Below are 17,683 nucleotides of genomic sequence, written 5' to 3' on the forward strand. Positions count from 1 at the left end.
ACTGGTACACTAGCCGCAGGTCGGAAGAACGAATCAATAGTTCGCTTGCTCATAGCTCAGACGCACGCACATATCAGGTTGTGATGATATTTGTCACGGTTTCCTTCCCACAGATGTTTACGCGCGCTCAATTATCTCTAGGCCCCTCCCCCTCCACACATTTTAGCCACTTACAGTGGCCATTCCCTATTCTTCTTACACGCATTTGCCGCCTCACAGACAGGCATCACTCAATGAGACGCGTTGTATGCGTCTCATTGAGTGATGATGTGTGCAATCATCACTCAATGAGATGATTGCACGTATGTGTGCAAGTGTGTGTGTGTTTGAGTGCGTGTGCAAATCTACTGGTCGCACATGTGCGACTGGATGTAAAATTCAGTCGCACACTCTCAAAATTTGGTCGCAAAATGCGACCATTTGGTCGCAGTCTGGAGCCCTGAGTAATCTACCCAGCTCTGCATGTGAATCATGCTTAAGTCGTGTTAGCAACATGCTAGTCGCATGCTAGTCATGCTAGAAACATAATCATGCTAACAACATTCTAGCGACATGCTAGTAACTTGCTAATCATTCTAGCCACATGGTTAGTCACTTGCTAATTATGCTAGCGACATGCTAGATACCTTGCTAATCATTTTAAGTACATGCTAGTCACTTGCTAATCATGCTTGCAACATGCTAGCAACTTTGCTAATCATGCTAATGACATGGTAGTCAACTGCTTGTAATGCTACTTTTCACATTTTCAAACTTTCCAAACTTTCTAAACTTTTCAAACTTTCTGGTTAGGCTTTCTCAAGCCAACTTAAAGTTTGTCTTGACAAACTTTTTTATCTAGTTATTAAGTTATTATTATTAAGATATTATTATTGTTAAAATCATGCTAACAACATGCTAGTCGCATGCTAATGCTAGAAACATGCTAAAATCATGCTAACAACATGCTATTCATGCTAACAAAATGCTAGCAACATGTTAATCATGCTAGAAACATGGTAGTGACATGCTAGCAAACATGCTAATCATGCTAGAAACATGCAAGCAACATGTTAACCATGGTAAAATAATGTTAGCCACATGCTAGTCGAATGCTAGTAATGCTACAAACATTCTGGCAACATGTTGATCATGCTAGTAACATGCTAGGCGCATGCTAATCATGCTAGAAACATGATATCAACATGATAATCATGCTGAAATCATCTTAGAAACATGCTAGCAACATGATAATCATGCCGAAATCATCCTAGAAACATGCTAGCAAAATGTTAATCATGCAGGAAACATGTTAGCAACATGCTAGTCACATGCTAATCATGTTAGAAACATACTAATCATGCTTACAAACATGCTAGTGACATGCTAGTAACTTGCTAATAATGCTAGCGACATGGCTAGTCACTTGCTAATTATGGTAGTGACATGCTAACAACATGCTAAACATGTTAGTCACATGCTAATCATGCTTAAATCATGTTAGCAACATGCTAATCATGCTAGTCGCATGCTAGCAACATGCTAGTCGCATGCTAGCAACATGCTAGCAACATGCTAGTCGCATGCTAGTCATGCTAGAAACATGCTAGAAACATGCTAGAAACATTCTAATCATGCTAGAAACATGCTAGCGACATACTGGCAACATGCTAATCATGCTAGCAACATGCTATTCGCATGCTAATCATGCTAGAAACATGGTAACATGTTAGTCTCATGCTAATCATTAGGGATGCACCGATCATGATTTTTCATGGCCAATTCCGATACCGATTTTTTTACAAACAAACTGGCCGATTCCGATACCGATTTCTGATTTTTTTTTTTTTTTTAAGCAAGAAAAAAGAAAGAAGGAAAGTGTGCATAAACAAGAAGTTTATTTGGTATTTAATAAGCCAAATTGGCTTTTGGCTATTGAAAACAATAACAACCATCTGAAATTAACAGCAGTAACTGCACAATAAGTAGCCTACATTCAACACAAACATAGATGTTACATCAGCATTTAGCTTTTGTTTTTGAATTGGGCTGAAACTACAGAGAACTGGCCTTAAATTTAAAGATTAACAGTAACCATGTGAAATTAAAGGCAATAACTGCACAGTCCAAACATCACAATCAACACGCATTCAATAATATGTTTCTTGATCAGCATTCAGTATTTTAGTTTTTACATTTGGTTTTAAATAATTAAAAAGTTATTTACCAGTTTCTTTATTTACAGACTAAATAAAAGTATGCTATATAAATAGATTATTCCAAAATGCAAAGTGTTTTCATTCATCCAATAATAAAAAAATTAGGGTAATGATTCAAATCTATATTTTTTTCACTTGAGCCAATGAAAAATAAATAACAATTCTCTCAAGTAAAAAATATAGATGTGAATCATTACCCTAAATTTTTTTTAATTGGATGAATTAAACACTTTTTCTCAGTGTGCTACAGCAGGTGATTTTTAAATCAAATTAAGTCTTTGTAATTTTAAGGTAAAATAAAATTAACCATCCTATACAGAACTGTCGTTTACTTCTGGCTTTTCAAACGTGTATGCAAGTCCCACTGCAAAAAAAAAAAAAAAAAAACGTTTAGTCAGTTTTTTTCGCATCCAACACGTGAGAAGTTGATTTGAACACACGCACGGTCTACTCGTGTTCAGGGCTCGGACCGGTAACCATAAGCTCGCACAGCTTTAGTGCGCACAGGAAAGAGACTCTTATTTGTGCGTCAGTACACCAACAGCTGATTGCTTCCTGCTATCTGGGCTACCTGGCTATCTATGCCTCAGACATTAAACTCTGCATTTCCAGTACTGATCGGCTGCCAGTGTCCTGCGCACAGATTTTGAAATACTTCCATACAAATGACATAGCGAACGATTACAATGTAGTCTGTGCACGCGGCCGCACTCCTGGAAAAATTGGCCTAATGAAGACCAAAAACTGGCCGATTGCCGATCGCGTATTTTAAGCAAAAACCGGCCGGTTCTGATTTATGGCCGGTCAACCCGGTGCATCCCTACTAATCATGTTAGAAAAATGCTAATCATGCTAAAATCATGTTTGCAACATGCTAGTCGCATGCTAGTTATGCTAGAAACATGCTAATCATCCTAACAACATGCTAGTGACATGCTAGTAACTTGCTAATCATGCTAGTGACATGGCTAGTCACTTGCTAATTATGCTAGCAACATGCTAGCAACATGCTAATCATGCTAGAAACATGCTAGTCACATGCTAATCATGCTAGAAACATGCTAATCATGCTATCAACATGTTAGTCGCATGTTAATCATGCTAGAAACATGCTAGAGACATGCTAGTAACTTACTAATCATGCTAGCGACATGGCTAGCCACTTGCTAATTATGCTAGCGACATGCTAGATACCTTGTTAATCATGCTAAGTACACGCTAGTCACTTGCTAATCATGCTAGCAACATGCTAGCAACTTTGCTAATCATGCAAATGTCATGGTAGTCACTTGCTTGTAATGCTAGCAATATGTTAATCACTGTCTTTTTTAAACTTCTTAAACTTTTAAATCTTTTCAAACTTTTTCAACTTTTCACATTTTCAAACTTTCCAAACTTTCTAAACTTCAAACTTTCTGGTTAACGCATATATGCGTTTTGAGTCATTTTCTCCTGATAACCCGAAAAGAACTTAAATTACACTCTCAGTTTTAAAAAAATCGTGAAGATAAGAGCAATACATCAATCGAATCTGTAAAGGGTCTACTTTTTTTGGATACAGCCATAATAACAACAAAACTTATAAAATAAAGATAAAGTGCACTTATAAAGATAACAAACAAGGTGCGCTGTCTGCAGCCTTTGTCTGCATGATCTTCATTTACAAACACGTCATTAAAATGAACTGTAACTCCGTGAATACTCAACGAAAATACATCAGAGAGATATCTATAGAAAGCTTGACATGTCTTTTTTTAAACCACCGAAAACAGATATTCTGTGATAAAGTAAGCCATATGAAAACAACGCGATGTCTGTTTTTCATGTCTCCCTTCATTATATCTAATGTGACCACGCCCCCGCGCTGAACGCGCTATTCAGATTCAAACTGAAGCGCGGCTTGAATACGCCCACACAGAAGAAAAAGCAGCCAGACTGTTCAAGTTTTTTTTATTTTACTGTTTGCTTCGCGGTGAGAGGAATAAGACATAAATCACCCCAAAAAGATGTGATGTGGTTGAGGATTTGAGAAATGGATTTCCTCAGGAAAAAAAATGAATGAAGCACTTTATTCAGCAGAGATCATAAACATGAAAAAGTCTCTTTTTATTTATTTATATACTTGTACTAGTTTTCACATAACTTGTAAACATTTTACTAGTTAGACTTTTTCCAAAAACTTTTTCCAAACTATAATTCCTGATGTATAATGTATAATCAAGTGAAACATTATCAAGTTTCAATAACAATATACAATACTATACCATTCAAAAGCTTGATGTAAATAATATAAATGTAACAAATAGATAACTGTAACAAATGTAAAAACAATGCTTTTCTTTCAATTTATTCCCCCTAAAAACCCAGAAAAATATTCTGAGCTCTTTTCCGCATTAATAATATATTTTTTTTTTTGTAGAAAATAAGATTGTTATAAGGATTTCTGAAGGATTGTGTGACTGAAGTAATGATGCCAAACAATTTGTTTGAAAGTCAGCTTTGATTGTTTCTAATAAACTGTTTAACTGCTCCCCCAAGTAGATATTAAATTATGTTGTGGGATAATTAAATATATTCTTAATAAACTACAAACATAAAATTATATACTTTTATTTTGTTCTCACATTCTTTATTGTAACTCCTCACTCACAGTGGCACAGCTGAATGAGAGGCTCAGTATGCAGGCCTTTGTCTTCTCAGGTGTAAATCACAATGATATTCAAGATAGTTGACGCCTACTCACATATGACTTTTACCAACAAAAAGTGTGTTAGAAAATTTAAATCAATATATTGTTTTCTGTGAGTGAGTAAACAAGATTTTCACATAATTTAGAAAGAAAAATTTTAGGCTACAAGCTCCAGTTCTCAAAAATCCCGGGAACCATTGTTCTTTGTGTTTTATGGCCTTATTCAAGTGATTTTAACATTTTTAGTTTTTCACTAACCACGCATAATTTTTTTTTTCTCAAAAACACAATCATGTACATACATGCATTTCACATATTATTATAGCCCAGTTTGTGCCGATTACAGTGAGATTAGACTTTACCCATTTAGATATGTATAAGAAACTGAAAAAAGCACATATGTCAGGACATGACAAAACTTCTCCAGGCTCTAAAAATACCCTTAGACTCCAGAGGGTTAAAGTTTGTCTTGACAAACTTTTTTATCTAGTTTTAATCTTGTTATTCTTCTTAATCTAAGTTTCTGTCTAGTGTTTTATAATGGGAAAAAGATCTATGCAGTGGTATGGTTAATGACTAAGTAGCCTTCAATACAATTGGTAAATATTTTTTATATCTGGGGGGGGGGGGGGTGTAGACATAATCTCATAAAAATATTTACAGGAGTCTCATTTTTCATGATATCTTATTCAGATTTGAAATATAAATTCATGAGACCTGTGACTTTCAACCCATTACTTTTCTAGATTGCTCCAGGTATCATTTCATGTACTTTCATATCAAATGAAAAAATATTTAAGTGTGGTAAAAAAAAAAATCAAGGCACTTCAGTGTCTATAACTTTTAATATTTTTGAGCATTATCAAATCTAGTTGATAAAAATCCAAAGGGTCTTCTTTCCAGAGACACCAAAATTATGTTTGTAACACTCTGAAGTAGGAAACTGTTGCAATTATGAGTTTGGTAGAGCACTTTCATCTGTGAGTCCCATAATGGGGGTGCTGGCTAACAGGTTAAGCCCTCAAAAATGTGATTCAATTGGTAGAAGAAGAAGAATAGACGTAGCAGATACAAGAGGGTGCTTGCACCATCGGTGCTCAGGCCCTAATGATAGCTAGACACTGGCAAAAGGTCATCAACATGTTCTTTACATTTATGGGGAACATTTTTTAAAATATTAAATAAAATATATTAAAAGCATATTCGAATGTTATGTGTAAGACAGGTTAAAGAGATGGGTCTTTAATCTAGATTTAAACTGCAAGAGTGTGTCTGCCTCCCGAACAATGTTAGGTAGGTTATTCCAGAGTTTAGGCGCCAAATAGGAAAAGGATCTGCCTCCCGCAGTTGATTTTGATATTCTAGGTATTATCAAATTGCCTTAGTTTTGAGAACGTAGCGGACGTAGAGGATTATAATGTAAAAGGAGCTCATTCATATACTGAGGTGCTAAACCATTCAGGGCTTTATAAGTAAAAATAAATATTTTAAAATCTATATGATGTTTGATAGGGAGCCAGTGCAGTGTTGACAGGACTGGGCTAATATGGTCATACTTCCTGGTTCTAGTAAGAACTCTTGCTGCTTAATTTTGGACTAGCTGTAGTTTGTTTACTAAGCATGCAGAACAACCACCCAATAATGCATTACAATAATCTAACCTTGAGGTCATACATGCATGGATTAACATTTCTGCATTTGACATTGAGAGCATAGGCCATAATTTAGATATATTTTTGAGATGGAAAAAATGCAGTTTTACAAATGCTAGAAACGTGGCTTTCTAAGGAAAGATTGCGATCAAATAGCACAACTAGGTTCCTAACTGATGATGAAGAATTGACAGAGCAACCATCAAGTCTTAGACAGTGTTCTAGGTTATTACAAGCAGAGTTTTTAGGTCCTATAATTAACACCTCTGTTTTTGTTTTAGGATTTAGCAGTAAGAAATTACTCGTCATCCAGTTTCTTATATCGACTATACATTCCATTAGTTTTTCAAATTGGTGTATTTCACTGGGCTGCGAAGAAATATAGAGCTAAGTATCATCAGCATAACAGTGAAAGCTAACACCATGTTTCCTGATGAGATCTACCAAGGGTAACATATAAAGCATGAAGAGTAGCGGCCCTAGTACTGAGCCTTGAGGTACTACATACTGCACTTGTGATCGATATGATACATCTTCATTCACTGCTACAAACGGATGGTGGTCATATAAGTACGATTTAAACCATGCTAATGCACTTCCATTAATGCCAACAAAGTGTTCAAGTCAATGCAAAAGAATGTTGTTGTCATAATTTGTTTAACTGCACTTTCAAGTGAATCTCAAATTATTTTGTGGGATAATTAAATATTTTAAATAATCTACAAACATAAAAATATATACATTTTGTCCTCTCGTTCTTTCTTGTAACTTTTCCCTCTGTCACACACCTGACTAAAAAGGCTCATTAAGCAGCTCATTATGCGGGCCTTTGTCTTCTCTGTAAATCACAATAATATTCATGATAGTTGACGCCTTCTCGCATATGCCCTTTTTAAACAAAATGTGTCTTAGAAAATTTAAATCAATCTATTGTTTTCTGTGAATGAGTAAACAAGATGATTTTCACATCATTTTGAAGCAAAAATTGTAGGCTACAAGCTCCAAGTTGTACAGTCTTGTAACAAATATTCTGTATGTGTTTTATGACCTTATTTATTTCAGTGACTTCAAAATTTAAGTTTTACACTAACCACGCAGGGGGCAGGCTTAACAGTGATCTACTCTGACTGGATAGTGAGTTTTTGATGGACAGGTGCTCTCTGACCGGGAAGTACAGATGCCACTCAGTGGCACGCATATTGGAATGCACTTGCTGTGATCTGTATTACTAAATATGTAAATTATATTTGACCTTTGATCGTCTCATTCTGTAAAGATGAGCTCTTGTCCTTCAAGGCAGCTTGAAGTAAGCTTGTGTTACTGAATGGCAATAATAACCCACAACAGACTGTTGCACACTGTAACATGAAAAACTTGTATCAATGTTATTGGTTAATTCAATGACATAAGCTTACTTCAAGCTACCTTGAAGACCAAGTGGAGAAGGAACATGATGCCGCTCAGTGTCTCCTGAGAGCTCATCTTTAGAGACTGAGACGATTGAAGGTCAAATATTGTTTATATATTTAGTAAATGGTAAATGGACTGCATTTATATAGTGCTTTCAACAGACCACATGGCCATCCAAAGCGCTTTACAAATTGCCTCACATTCACCCATTCACACAGTCATTCATACACCGACGGCGATGTCAGCCATGCAAGGCACCATCCAGCTCGTCGGGAGCAGCTGGGGTTAGGCGTCTTGCTCAAGGACACCTCGACACTTGGTCAGGTGGAGCCGGGGATCGAACCACCAACCTTCTGGTTTGTAGACAACCTACATGAACCACTGAGCCACTGCCGCCTTTTTTCTTTTTTTTATTAATTCAGAGAACAAAAACATATAAAAGTATAAACATACATCACATAATTTCAACCACAAAAAAATAATACATTAAAATAGAACTAAAGAAAAGAGGGCCAAAATCTAAACAACATTACACAAGGAGATCAAAGGCAGAGTAAATTCTAACAGTCCGTATAGCTTTCTTATTAGTACTGAGATTAGATTCAAATAGTTTTCCATTTCTTTTAGGAAAACAGAGAAGACAGGTTTACAGTTGGAAAATTTGCATTTGTGAATGTGAAATTTCTTTAGGAAATATTTTTAATAACAAAACTGATATTTTCGTTTGTGGGGTCAGAGTCATAATACCCAAAAATAATGTTTTTCATATGTACTGAGAAGCCTGGCAAACACACCAATATCATCCCAAAGTTTCTGAGTGTAGTGACATGACCAAAATAAGTGTAGTTTCTTCAGAACTCGAACAAAAAGAGCATGTAAGATCAATGTCAGATTTAAATCTTTGTATAAACTTATTTACAGGGTAGAACCTGTGTTTGAGCTTAAAATAAAGTTTTCACTTTGTCTGTGAAAATTTTTGCGGTAGAGACCAGATTTAATCTCCGCGAGAGCTTTCCAATATGTGCGCCATGTGAAATCTGTGGCAATGCATTCAGAATCCACTATTAGCGAAAACAAATCTTTGAAAGACTTTAACAAAGAATGAAGTATATTTTGAAGAGCCTGTTAAATTTGTGCGACTGAGTTCATTTTATTTTCTTTTTCATTGTGTTTTTCTTTTGTAATGGCATATTTTTTATAGTTTCTGAAAAAATTACATTCAGTTTTATAAAGTTACGTTAATTTTTTATTGAACCAAATGTAATTCCATACAACACAATTACATTTTTGTGCCCTGCATGTAACTGCATGAATATTGCAGATTCTCTTGAAATCACATCCATTACAACTATCACCTTGAATTATGCTTACAGGTTTTCAAAATACATGAATCCCACAGCTACAGGATTTATAAAATGTTAAATTGTTAATGGAGCTTTAGGTTGTTAATCATTTTCATACTGTCACCAGTACCAGTGCCATTAAACTTTCAGCCAGTGATAATGAGATGTGATGATCTCATCTATTGCAGGAAAATGCCATCACACCCAGCAATGACTTCCTCTTCCCCACCACAGACTGGCTGATTGGAAACCACTCCGATGAGCTTACACCATGGATCCCTGTAATAGCAGCCAGGCAAGTTATCAGCATAAGAGTTGAGACTACAAAATACAGGTATTTTAAATTGTAATAAAGTTTCACAGTATTATAGCTTTTACTGCAGTTATGATCAAATAAATGCAGACTTGGTAAGACGGTGAGACTTTTTTCATAAACGTTAAAAAAAAAAGATTACTGACCCCCAAACTTTTGAGTGCTAGTTAATTTTTTTTTTTTTTTTTTTATTGCCATGGTATGGTCCTTCTAATGGTTTCAGTGTGTCAAAAATCACAAACAGATTTTGCTTCACACTGCAGGCCCAACAGTCCTATTTTAACTATAGTCAAAGTGAGCACTGTTTCCAGTTAAGTTGAGAATAAAGCACTTTGTTCTTTTTGGGTCTTCTCAGCCTCAGACACTAGTCTAATCATATACAGTGAGTTTGTAATGATAATGCACACTTGTACTTGGTGCCTTGAACTGAATTTGTCTCAGATGATTATGCCACTTTGATTTTTTATTAATGTTGCATTTTACTATTTGTTGTTATTGTTTTTGTGTTGGACTCTTGTGAAAGTGAGAATACATCATTGAAATGCTTACAATGCTCATGTAGAGAGAATAATTGGAAACCAATAGTATATATATAATTAATTTATAGTGATTTAAAATACAATACAAAAAATACACTGTACAGTTACTTACAGAATGTTTTTCCTATTTTATTAATATAAAACAGAATATGTTTTTGAAGATATATATTTGTTCTTAATTGTAAAATTATGTCCTGTATCCTATCTCATTTAGATCATCTTACTCATGCCGCTACTTCGTGATTCCCTGCTGCTTTTATGACTTCTGTGGGAAGTACCAGCGCAGACAATGTAAGAAGTCTCAGTATAAGGAGTATATTGACTTCGTAACTGATGTCAGCACAATGTGTGGTTTCTACACAGAGGAGGACTGTCTGAGGATCCCTTCCACTAAACGTGTAGGTTGGTTGTGTATCTGTAGAGCTGGGTCACTAGACTGGATTGTTGGAGATTCACTCCTTTTAGCAGTTTCTCACAGTGCTCTAAAAATAAATGCCTTGCATCATATCCACTTTTATTCTTCAACTTTGCTCCAGGAATATATTGAAGCCAGATGTGAATTAGGTGTGTGCAATATAGTCTACGATAATATTGTAATTGTTGTTTAAACAATGTGACCTAAAAAACCTAAAGAATCACAGAAGTTGGTGGAATAAAGTGTCTATCGTTAGAGATACTATATCATGTATTCTGCGGAATGCAAATATATCGGTTTATCATAGTACTACTTTTTATATATACCATTGAGTGATAAGGAAACATGCATGAATGAGAAAATATAGAGTCGGACCTCTTGATAGTTAAGCGCTATAAGCAGTGAAGAAGAACTCAATGTGGTGCTCACTCTGACTGACACACACTCAGAAAGTGCCTCTCTCAGACAGCATGTGATCGCAAATTTGGGACTTGCATGATGTTTAATAAAGTTAAATGCAATAAGCAGTATAAAATAACTCAATCTGATTCTCGCGCTGATGGACACACAATTGAAGCACGTGCACTGAAAGTCCCTCTCTCAGACAGCATGTGATTGCTAAAAAAGATCTCTTTCGTGCTTGAATGGTCAAATATACCCACCATTATGTCGAAATGCCTGTCTTGTGTAGGGTTAGGAATCGTTATAAACTTTCTTGTTTCGGTTCCATTAAAATCATTAAACAACTATTAAAAAATAGTGGTAAGAAAAAATGCACAATACTCAACTACTTGATGCTCAATACTATTTATTACTTACTGTCAACATAATTTAAAGGTTGGAAATGTCAAAATGCAATAGTAGGGTTGGGAATTGTTAGAAATTTTCTGGTTCCATTTAAATTACTATTAGGATGTTTTTTTTTTTACTATTTTACTATCATTGTATGTAGTTTTGTTGGAAGGTAGTAAGAAATGTTGAGTAATGTTAGTCGATCAATCAGCATGTGCTTCAAAGTTGATGTTTTTTTACACTATCAATATCATTTTGCTTTTAAATCAGGAATAAGCAGGTTGGCCAAATAGTCCCTTGAGGGTTATACTATGTGTACACTCTCCATAAAGCCCCTGTTTTACAAAGAATAATGCAATCAGGAGATGGTGTGATGCAATGAGTGGTTTCCACATTTGTAAACATTTAAAATGCATGAAAATAAATATTTTCTTTAAATGACCTGTAAATGAAATAATCTAACCCTCATACTTGCATAACAAAAGCAGTCTATTTATATATTGGTCCATGTTGAAGTCAGTATGTATGTTAATGACAATATGGGATAAACATAATACAATTTAGTGGTAGCAGGTGCTGCGCGCTGACAGTACAGTAGGTGGATAAGATAAATGGGCATTACCGGTGCCACGGCGTTAACTGTAATTCAGTCGCGTGTTAAAATCATTCGCGAAACTAACGCCAGGTGGCGCAAAGGGACGGATTGCGGAACGAATGTAATTGTAAAATGAGATAAAAGGAGGAAGTAAAGCAACAATAACATTATTACATTGTAACATCTTTAAAAAATATTAAAACATTTACAGTGAGTTAATTTCAAAAACATAGGATAAGGCTACAGTCTTAATTTAAAAAAAAATTAAAAAAATTAAAAGACCTTTACACAGAGTTTTCTTTGTTTTCATGACTATGAAAATTGTAGATTCACACTGAAGGCATCAAAAATATGAATTAACACATGTGGAATTATATATGGAATATATGGAATTATATCCATAACAAAAAAAGTGTAAAACAACTGAAAATGTCATATTCTAGGTTTTTCAAACTAGTCACCTTTTGCTTTGATTACTGATTTGCACACTCTTGGCATTCTCTTGATGAGCTTCAAGAGGTAGTCACCTGAAATGGTCTTCCAACAGTCTTGAAGGAGTTCCCCGAGAGATGCTTAGCACTTGTTGGCCCTTTTGCCTTCTGTATGCGGTCCAGCTCACCCCTAAACCATCTCGATTGGGTTCAGGTCCGGTGACTGTGGAGGCCAGGTCATCTGGCGCAGCACCCCATCACTCTCCTTCTTGGTCAAATAGCCCTTGATGCCTTCAGTGTGACTCTACAATTTTCATAGTCATGAAAATAAAGAAAACTCTTTGAATTAGAAGGTGTGTCCAAACTTTTGGTCTGTACTGTATATACATAAAAAGCTAAATGTTTTAATTTCATTTTCATTTCGGTTCATTCTTGGTTTAAAAAAATCTTCAGGAATACATGGAGTAAACAATAAAAAAAGAATATGTGTGTTTATGCACCTGCTGCCTTTTGATGGTGAAAAGTACGGATGGCATATGTGTGAAATGCTCGTCTTTTCTTGATGGTAATGCCAGTTTAAACCCTTAACATCCTGTAAAAAAATCTACTTTGCATCAAATTTATGAACTTAATGTATTATGAACCAAAATGCAATACCAACTTCAAATAAGCTGCAGCTCGCCGGAGGGGTCAAGCTGCATAATCATTTCTAAAACTTTCGTACAAGTCAAGCCCTTTCTTGTGTTGCTTGCTGCTCTTCTCGCCATTAAATGAGCAGCACGATAGCATGCAAGTGTTTAAATCCACTTACTTTGCTTCTGTTTAGTCAATTTGCTTGTTAAGTCTGATGTCACGTAGCAGCGCTTCCATGTCCAAACGCTCTATCAGTTACCCACGAGAAAACAACAAAATGTGCTAATATAAACTCACAATGTAATAAAATACTAGCGAAAAACTTATAATCTTAAAGCTGCAGTAGGTAACTTTTGTAAAAATAATATTACATATTTTTTAAACCTGTCATTATGTCCTGACTGTAGAATATGAGAAAGATAATCTGTGAAAAAATCAAGCTCCTCTGGCTCCTCCCATTGGTCCTGTTGCTATTTGCATAAATTCATCTGCTCCCGGTAATAAACAACCAATCAGAGCTGTGGTCCGTAACTTAGTTTGTGTTCAAAATGTAGAAAAATGTATATAATAAGCGAGTACACCATGAATCCATTTTCCAAACCGTGTTTTTAGCTTGTCCTGAATCACTAGCGTGCACCTATAATAAGTGTTTATATTTGGACTATTTTAGATTGCTTCGGGGGTACCGCGGCGAAGTAACCCAGTACCTTTGTGATTCTTCATAGACATAAACAGAGAGAAGTAGTTCCGTCTACGATGTTCTTTCGCAAGACGCAAGCAGTTTTGTTTATTAACCGCTAGAGCGTCAAAAGTTACTTACCGCAGCTTTAACATTTAACTCCATACCGAAGTCCCAGATAGCCAGACAATGAAAATATATATATAAAAAATATATATAAAAATTGTTTGTGTTTGGGACGCTGTGAGCACGGAGACTGTAGCGTATACCGTAAGTTTGAAAGCGTTTAGCTTAAATTATTAATATGAATAAACAGTGCTCATAAACGGCTGCTGAGGTCGTATTCTCAAGTGAAGCGAGTTGAGGCCTGGACCCGGAAACAGCGCTTCCGTAAGAACCCAATACTTTCACCACCATTAAAAGGCAGCAGGTGCATAAATACACTTTTGTTTACTCCATATAGTTCTGAAAGCTGAGGTGTACATTTTGATATTCTCAAATACATCAAGGTAAGTGCGCAAAGGTCTCTCACACACTCTCTCTCTTTCTCTCACACACACACACATACACACACAATATAATATGCTGTTATACTCCATGTAACTCCATACAAGTCAGAAACTAAGCTTTTTTTGCACAGGCCTATCTAAAGGGTTAATGATCCCACGTAGTGATCAACTGTAAAAATAACAAATGTTACCACTTCCCAACAGGGAAAACCACCAATCAAGAATCTCTCACACACACAAACACTATAATTTGCTGTTATACTCCATGTGACTTCATATAAAAGCCAGAAACTAAGTCTTTTTTTGCACATGCTTATCTAAAGGGTTAATGGTCCCACCTAGTGATCAACTGTACAAATAACAAATTTTACCTATTCTCAAAAGGTAAAACCACCAACCATCAAGAATGCATGATTATATGGTGTCATGGCTTTGCAATCAAAAAATGTTGTTATAATGGAAGTCAATGGGGCCAGAAACAGCCACAAACAGTAAATGAGGGAGAACAAATTAAAATCTAATGCTGCACAAAAACTAAAAATGCATCAAAGCCTATGTTGCTACTAATCTTTGACATGCCCAAGACTGTTATAAAAAGTAAAACATATTTAAACAATTACTTTTATATTGAAAATAAGCCCTTTTTAGTGTATTTTTCCCCCAAATCAGTGACATCATTTATGAACTTGGCAATTAAAGAGTTAAAATCTTGGATTTTTTAAAAACATTTGGTAGTTTTGATCAGGACTGAAGTTGATTAACAGATTTATGCAAAAATAATAATAATAAAAAAAAAAAATGAATCTGATACATTTTTACAGCAGTTTAATTGAGTGGATGTTTTCATCCCAAACATAACGAAAGGGTAGTGAATTTGAACAATGCACAAGGGTTAAGTACAGTAACAGAGTAAAGCTACTCCTTTACTGTCCACCACTGATCAGCGAGGCAAAACTGATGTCAATTTGTGAAAATGTGCTTTAATGCACTTATTTGATAACTTGTGGTTAAAGCGCCACTCAGTGGTCAAAAGCAGCAAATGCACTTTACAAATGCCGTGGCGGCGGTACGTGCGGCGGTAAAAGGAGGCGTTTTCAATGTCTACCTACTGTACGTGTACAGTCAGACAAAATGACGTGCACCATTATGAAAGGCGTTAGTGCGCGTACAGTAGAGGGAAATTATGTGTTCGGTAGTAAAAGACGCAACGCGGCGCATCATTGGAAGCAATGTGCTCAGTAATTAAAGAGGCAGGATGGCGTTTCTATTATATGCTTTGTGACATCCTTTAAAGGAAATGCAGAATATTTAGAAAACCGGCGCAAGGCTGCTTGGTCGAGTGTCATTATATTGTATTGTAACCTTGACTTCAATGAATTTCATTCAGTTTGTTTGAGTTCTGCTGTCTTTTGTTGGATCACGCCACTTGTGTCCGGTGTAGACCTGGCATGCATTTTTTAATGGGTTATGTTACAGTCCTGCTTTTTTAATGTTTTTATTAAATATCTGTATTGACTGCATGGTCATATCATCATATTTACTGCCGTGCGACCTACAAAAGTAAGGCTTGGTGAGTCGAGCAGCGAGCATTGCTGCAGGTTGCTTTTTGGTTGATATGCTGTGCTTGTGCTGGTGGTCGTCTATATTTCGCTGGGTGAAACATCTCTCACTCAGCAGCAGAGTCTGTCAGCTACATGCTCACTGATACCAGAAACATGCTTTGCCTTCGCTTCGTGGATAAAGTATTTCAGTATGTTTGAAATGTTATGTTCATAACGTAGCCTATAAGAAAAAATTAAATAACAGGAGAGTTTCAAAGTGGCTTAGGCTATTGTGTGTAAACTTTTTTTCCCTATCACATGCCATAACTAATAACATTGTAAGCATTACATATTTAATTGCTGCTTTCTGCTGTGCAAATTTTTGTCAGTTATTTTATCTAAACAGATCGATGAAGTTCTTAAATATTTCAAAATCAGATAGCCTACTGATAATGGGAGTGGAGCTTCGGTGGATGTTAAAAAGAAAACCAATTTTCCTTTAAACAAACCGATGTAAATTACAAATTCGAGTTAATCGATAAAATAGATTTATCACCCAGCACGTACTTGCTTTCATATAATTTAATAAATAAAAAATTGCAGCTGCATTTAAATGTAGGTGTGTAAAATATGTGCTAGATTTGCACTGAGTGTGTGTGATGCTGGATGTGCAGCATTTATTCTTATTTGTTTTATCTTCATTACAAATCTTGTTTGGTTTTATTTTGGATAATTGCATGTAAAAAAAAAAGTTTTTTGATGTGAATCAATATTCATATTCAAGTTTTTCTACAAAAAGTATTAATACGCATTAATGACTGGGAGGCGCAGACTTATGAAAGTGAAAAAGTGACGTGACATTCAGCCAAGTATGGTGACCCATACTCAGAATTTGTGCTCTGCATTTAACCCATCCGAAGTGCACACACACACACACACACACACAGTGAACACACACCTGGAGCAGTGGGCAGCCATTTTTGCTGCGCGCCCGGGGAGCAGTTGGGGGTTCGGTGCCTTGCTCAAGGGCACCTAAGTCGTGGTATTGAAGGTATTATCACTTAAATTTTTTCCTGATAATGAATTTACTCTCACATAAGCCTACATGAAAAATATATCTTCAGAAAGCTTGAAATGTTATTTAAATAAAAACAAGTATTGTGTAATCTGTGAATGTTGCATTTCTCTCATCTGAGAGAGCCAGCACTGTGAATTTGATCTTGCAGCCGACAAAGAAAACATTTGTTTATTAATAAATCATTTACATGTCTCATTTTTTCACAATTATTAGGCTACTTCTGCATGTGCTTTTTTTGCAAACTTAATGTATGTGCTTGAGCGTGGAATATATTAAGACTTGATTATGTAAATTTAATATAAACCTCTGATTAGTTGAATATAACAAATGAACGACTAGAACTAGAAAAATATTATGTGGGGACAGACCATTTTTGAGTGTATAACCAAAACAACGAGTCCTAACAAAACCTGCTCAGCAGGTTTAAGACACTGCCCATTTGAAAGAGCAAGAGATTGACACCTTTATCTCGACCCCCACAAGCCATACATAACTACCCCCAAAAAACCCAACCCCCTCCAGCTGAACTGAACTCGATCTGTTTTTTTTTTGGCTGTGAGGAATGATGTGTTGTCATGTTACTGGGCTGAAACATGCCTTCACTCAGCAGCACTACTCTTTATATTCATTTTTCTCGCAGCCCACATTATTATGTTCACAAGACCATAATGATAATAACAAATTGTCAATTGATAATTAATCATTTTACGAATATCATTGTTATTTGTGATCCTAGATGTTTACGGAAGAATAATAACAGAGTTAATAATAATAATAATTGTTGCTAAATACAGGACCGGTATGCAAAAACCTCTAAATTCACCGCTTTGGGACAAGACATAGTAAATATTAGAAAAATCACTAAA

The 17,683-nt window shown here is 35.7% G+C and overlaps 1 protein-coding gene across 3 annotated transcripts in view; it reads left to right on the top strand.

The window, feature by feature from the left end:
• trmt44 (tRNA methyltransferase 44 homolog) overlaps positions 1-17,677 on the top strand; it is an 81,201-nt gene extending 63,524 nt beyond the window's left edge. For 2 of the 3 annotated variants that reach the window (XM_052603175.1, XM_052603177.1), the window contains 2 exons: positions 9,481-9,587; positions 10,359-17,677. In XM_052603175.1, coding sequence (XP_052459135.1) covers positions 9,481-9,587; positions 10,359-10,752 — 501 coding nt within the window. In that variant the 3' untranslated portion in view covers positions 10,753-17,677. The remainder of the gene's footprint in view (positions 1-9,480; positions 9,588-10,358) is intronic. The other variant, XM_052603176.1, reaches the window with a different exon arrangement.
• Positions 17,678-17,683: the final 6 nt, after the last annotated feature.

Source organism: Carassius gibelio, chromosome A7 (genome assembly GCF_023724105.1).
Source record: "Carassius gibelio isolate Cgi1373 ecotype wild population from Czech Republic chromosome A7, carGib1.2-hapl.c, whole genome shotgun sequence".
Classification (NCBI taxonomy): Eukaryota; Metazoa; Chordata; class Actinopteri; order Cypriniformes; family Cyprinidae; genus Carassius; species Carassius gibelio.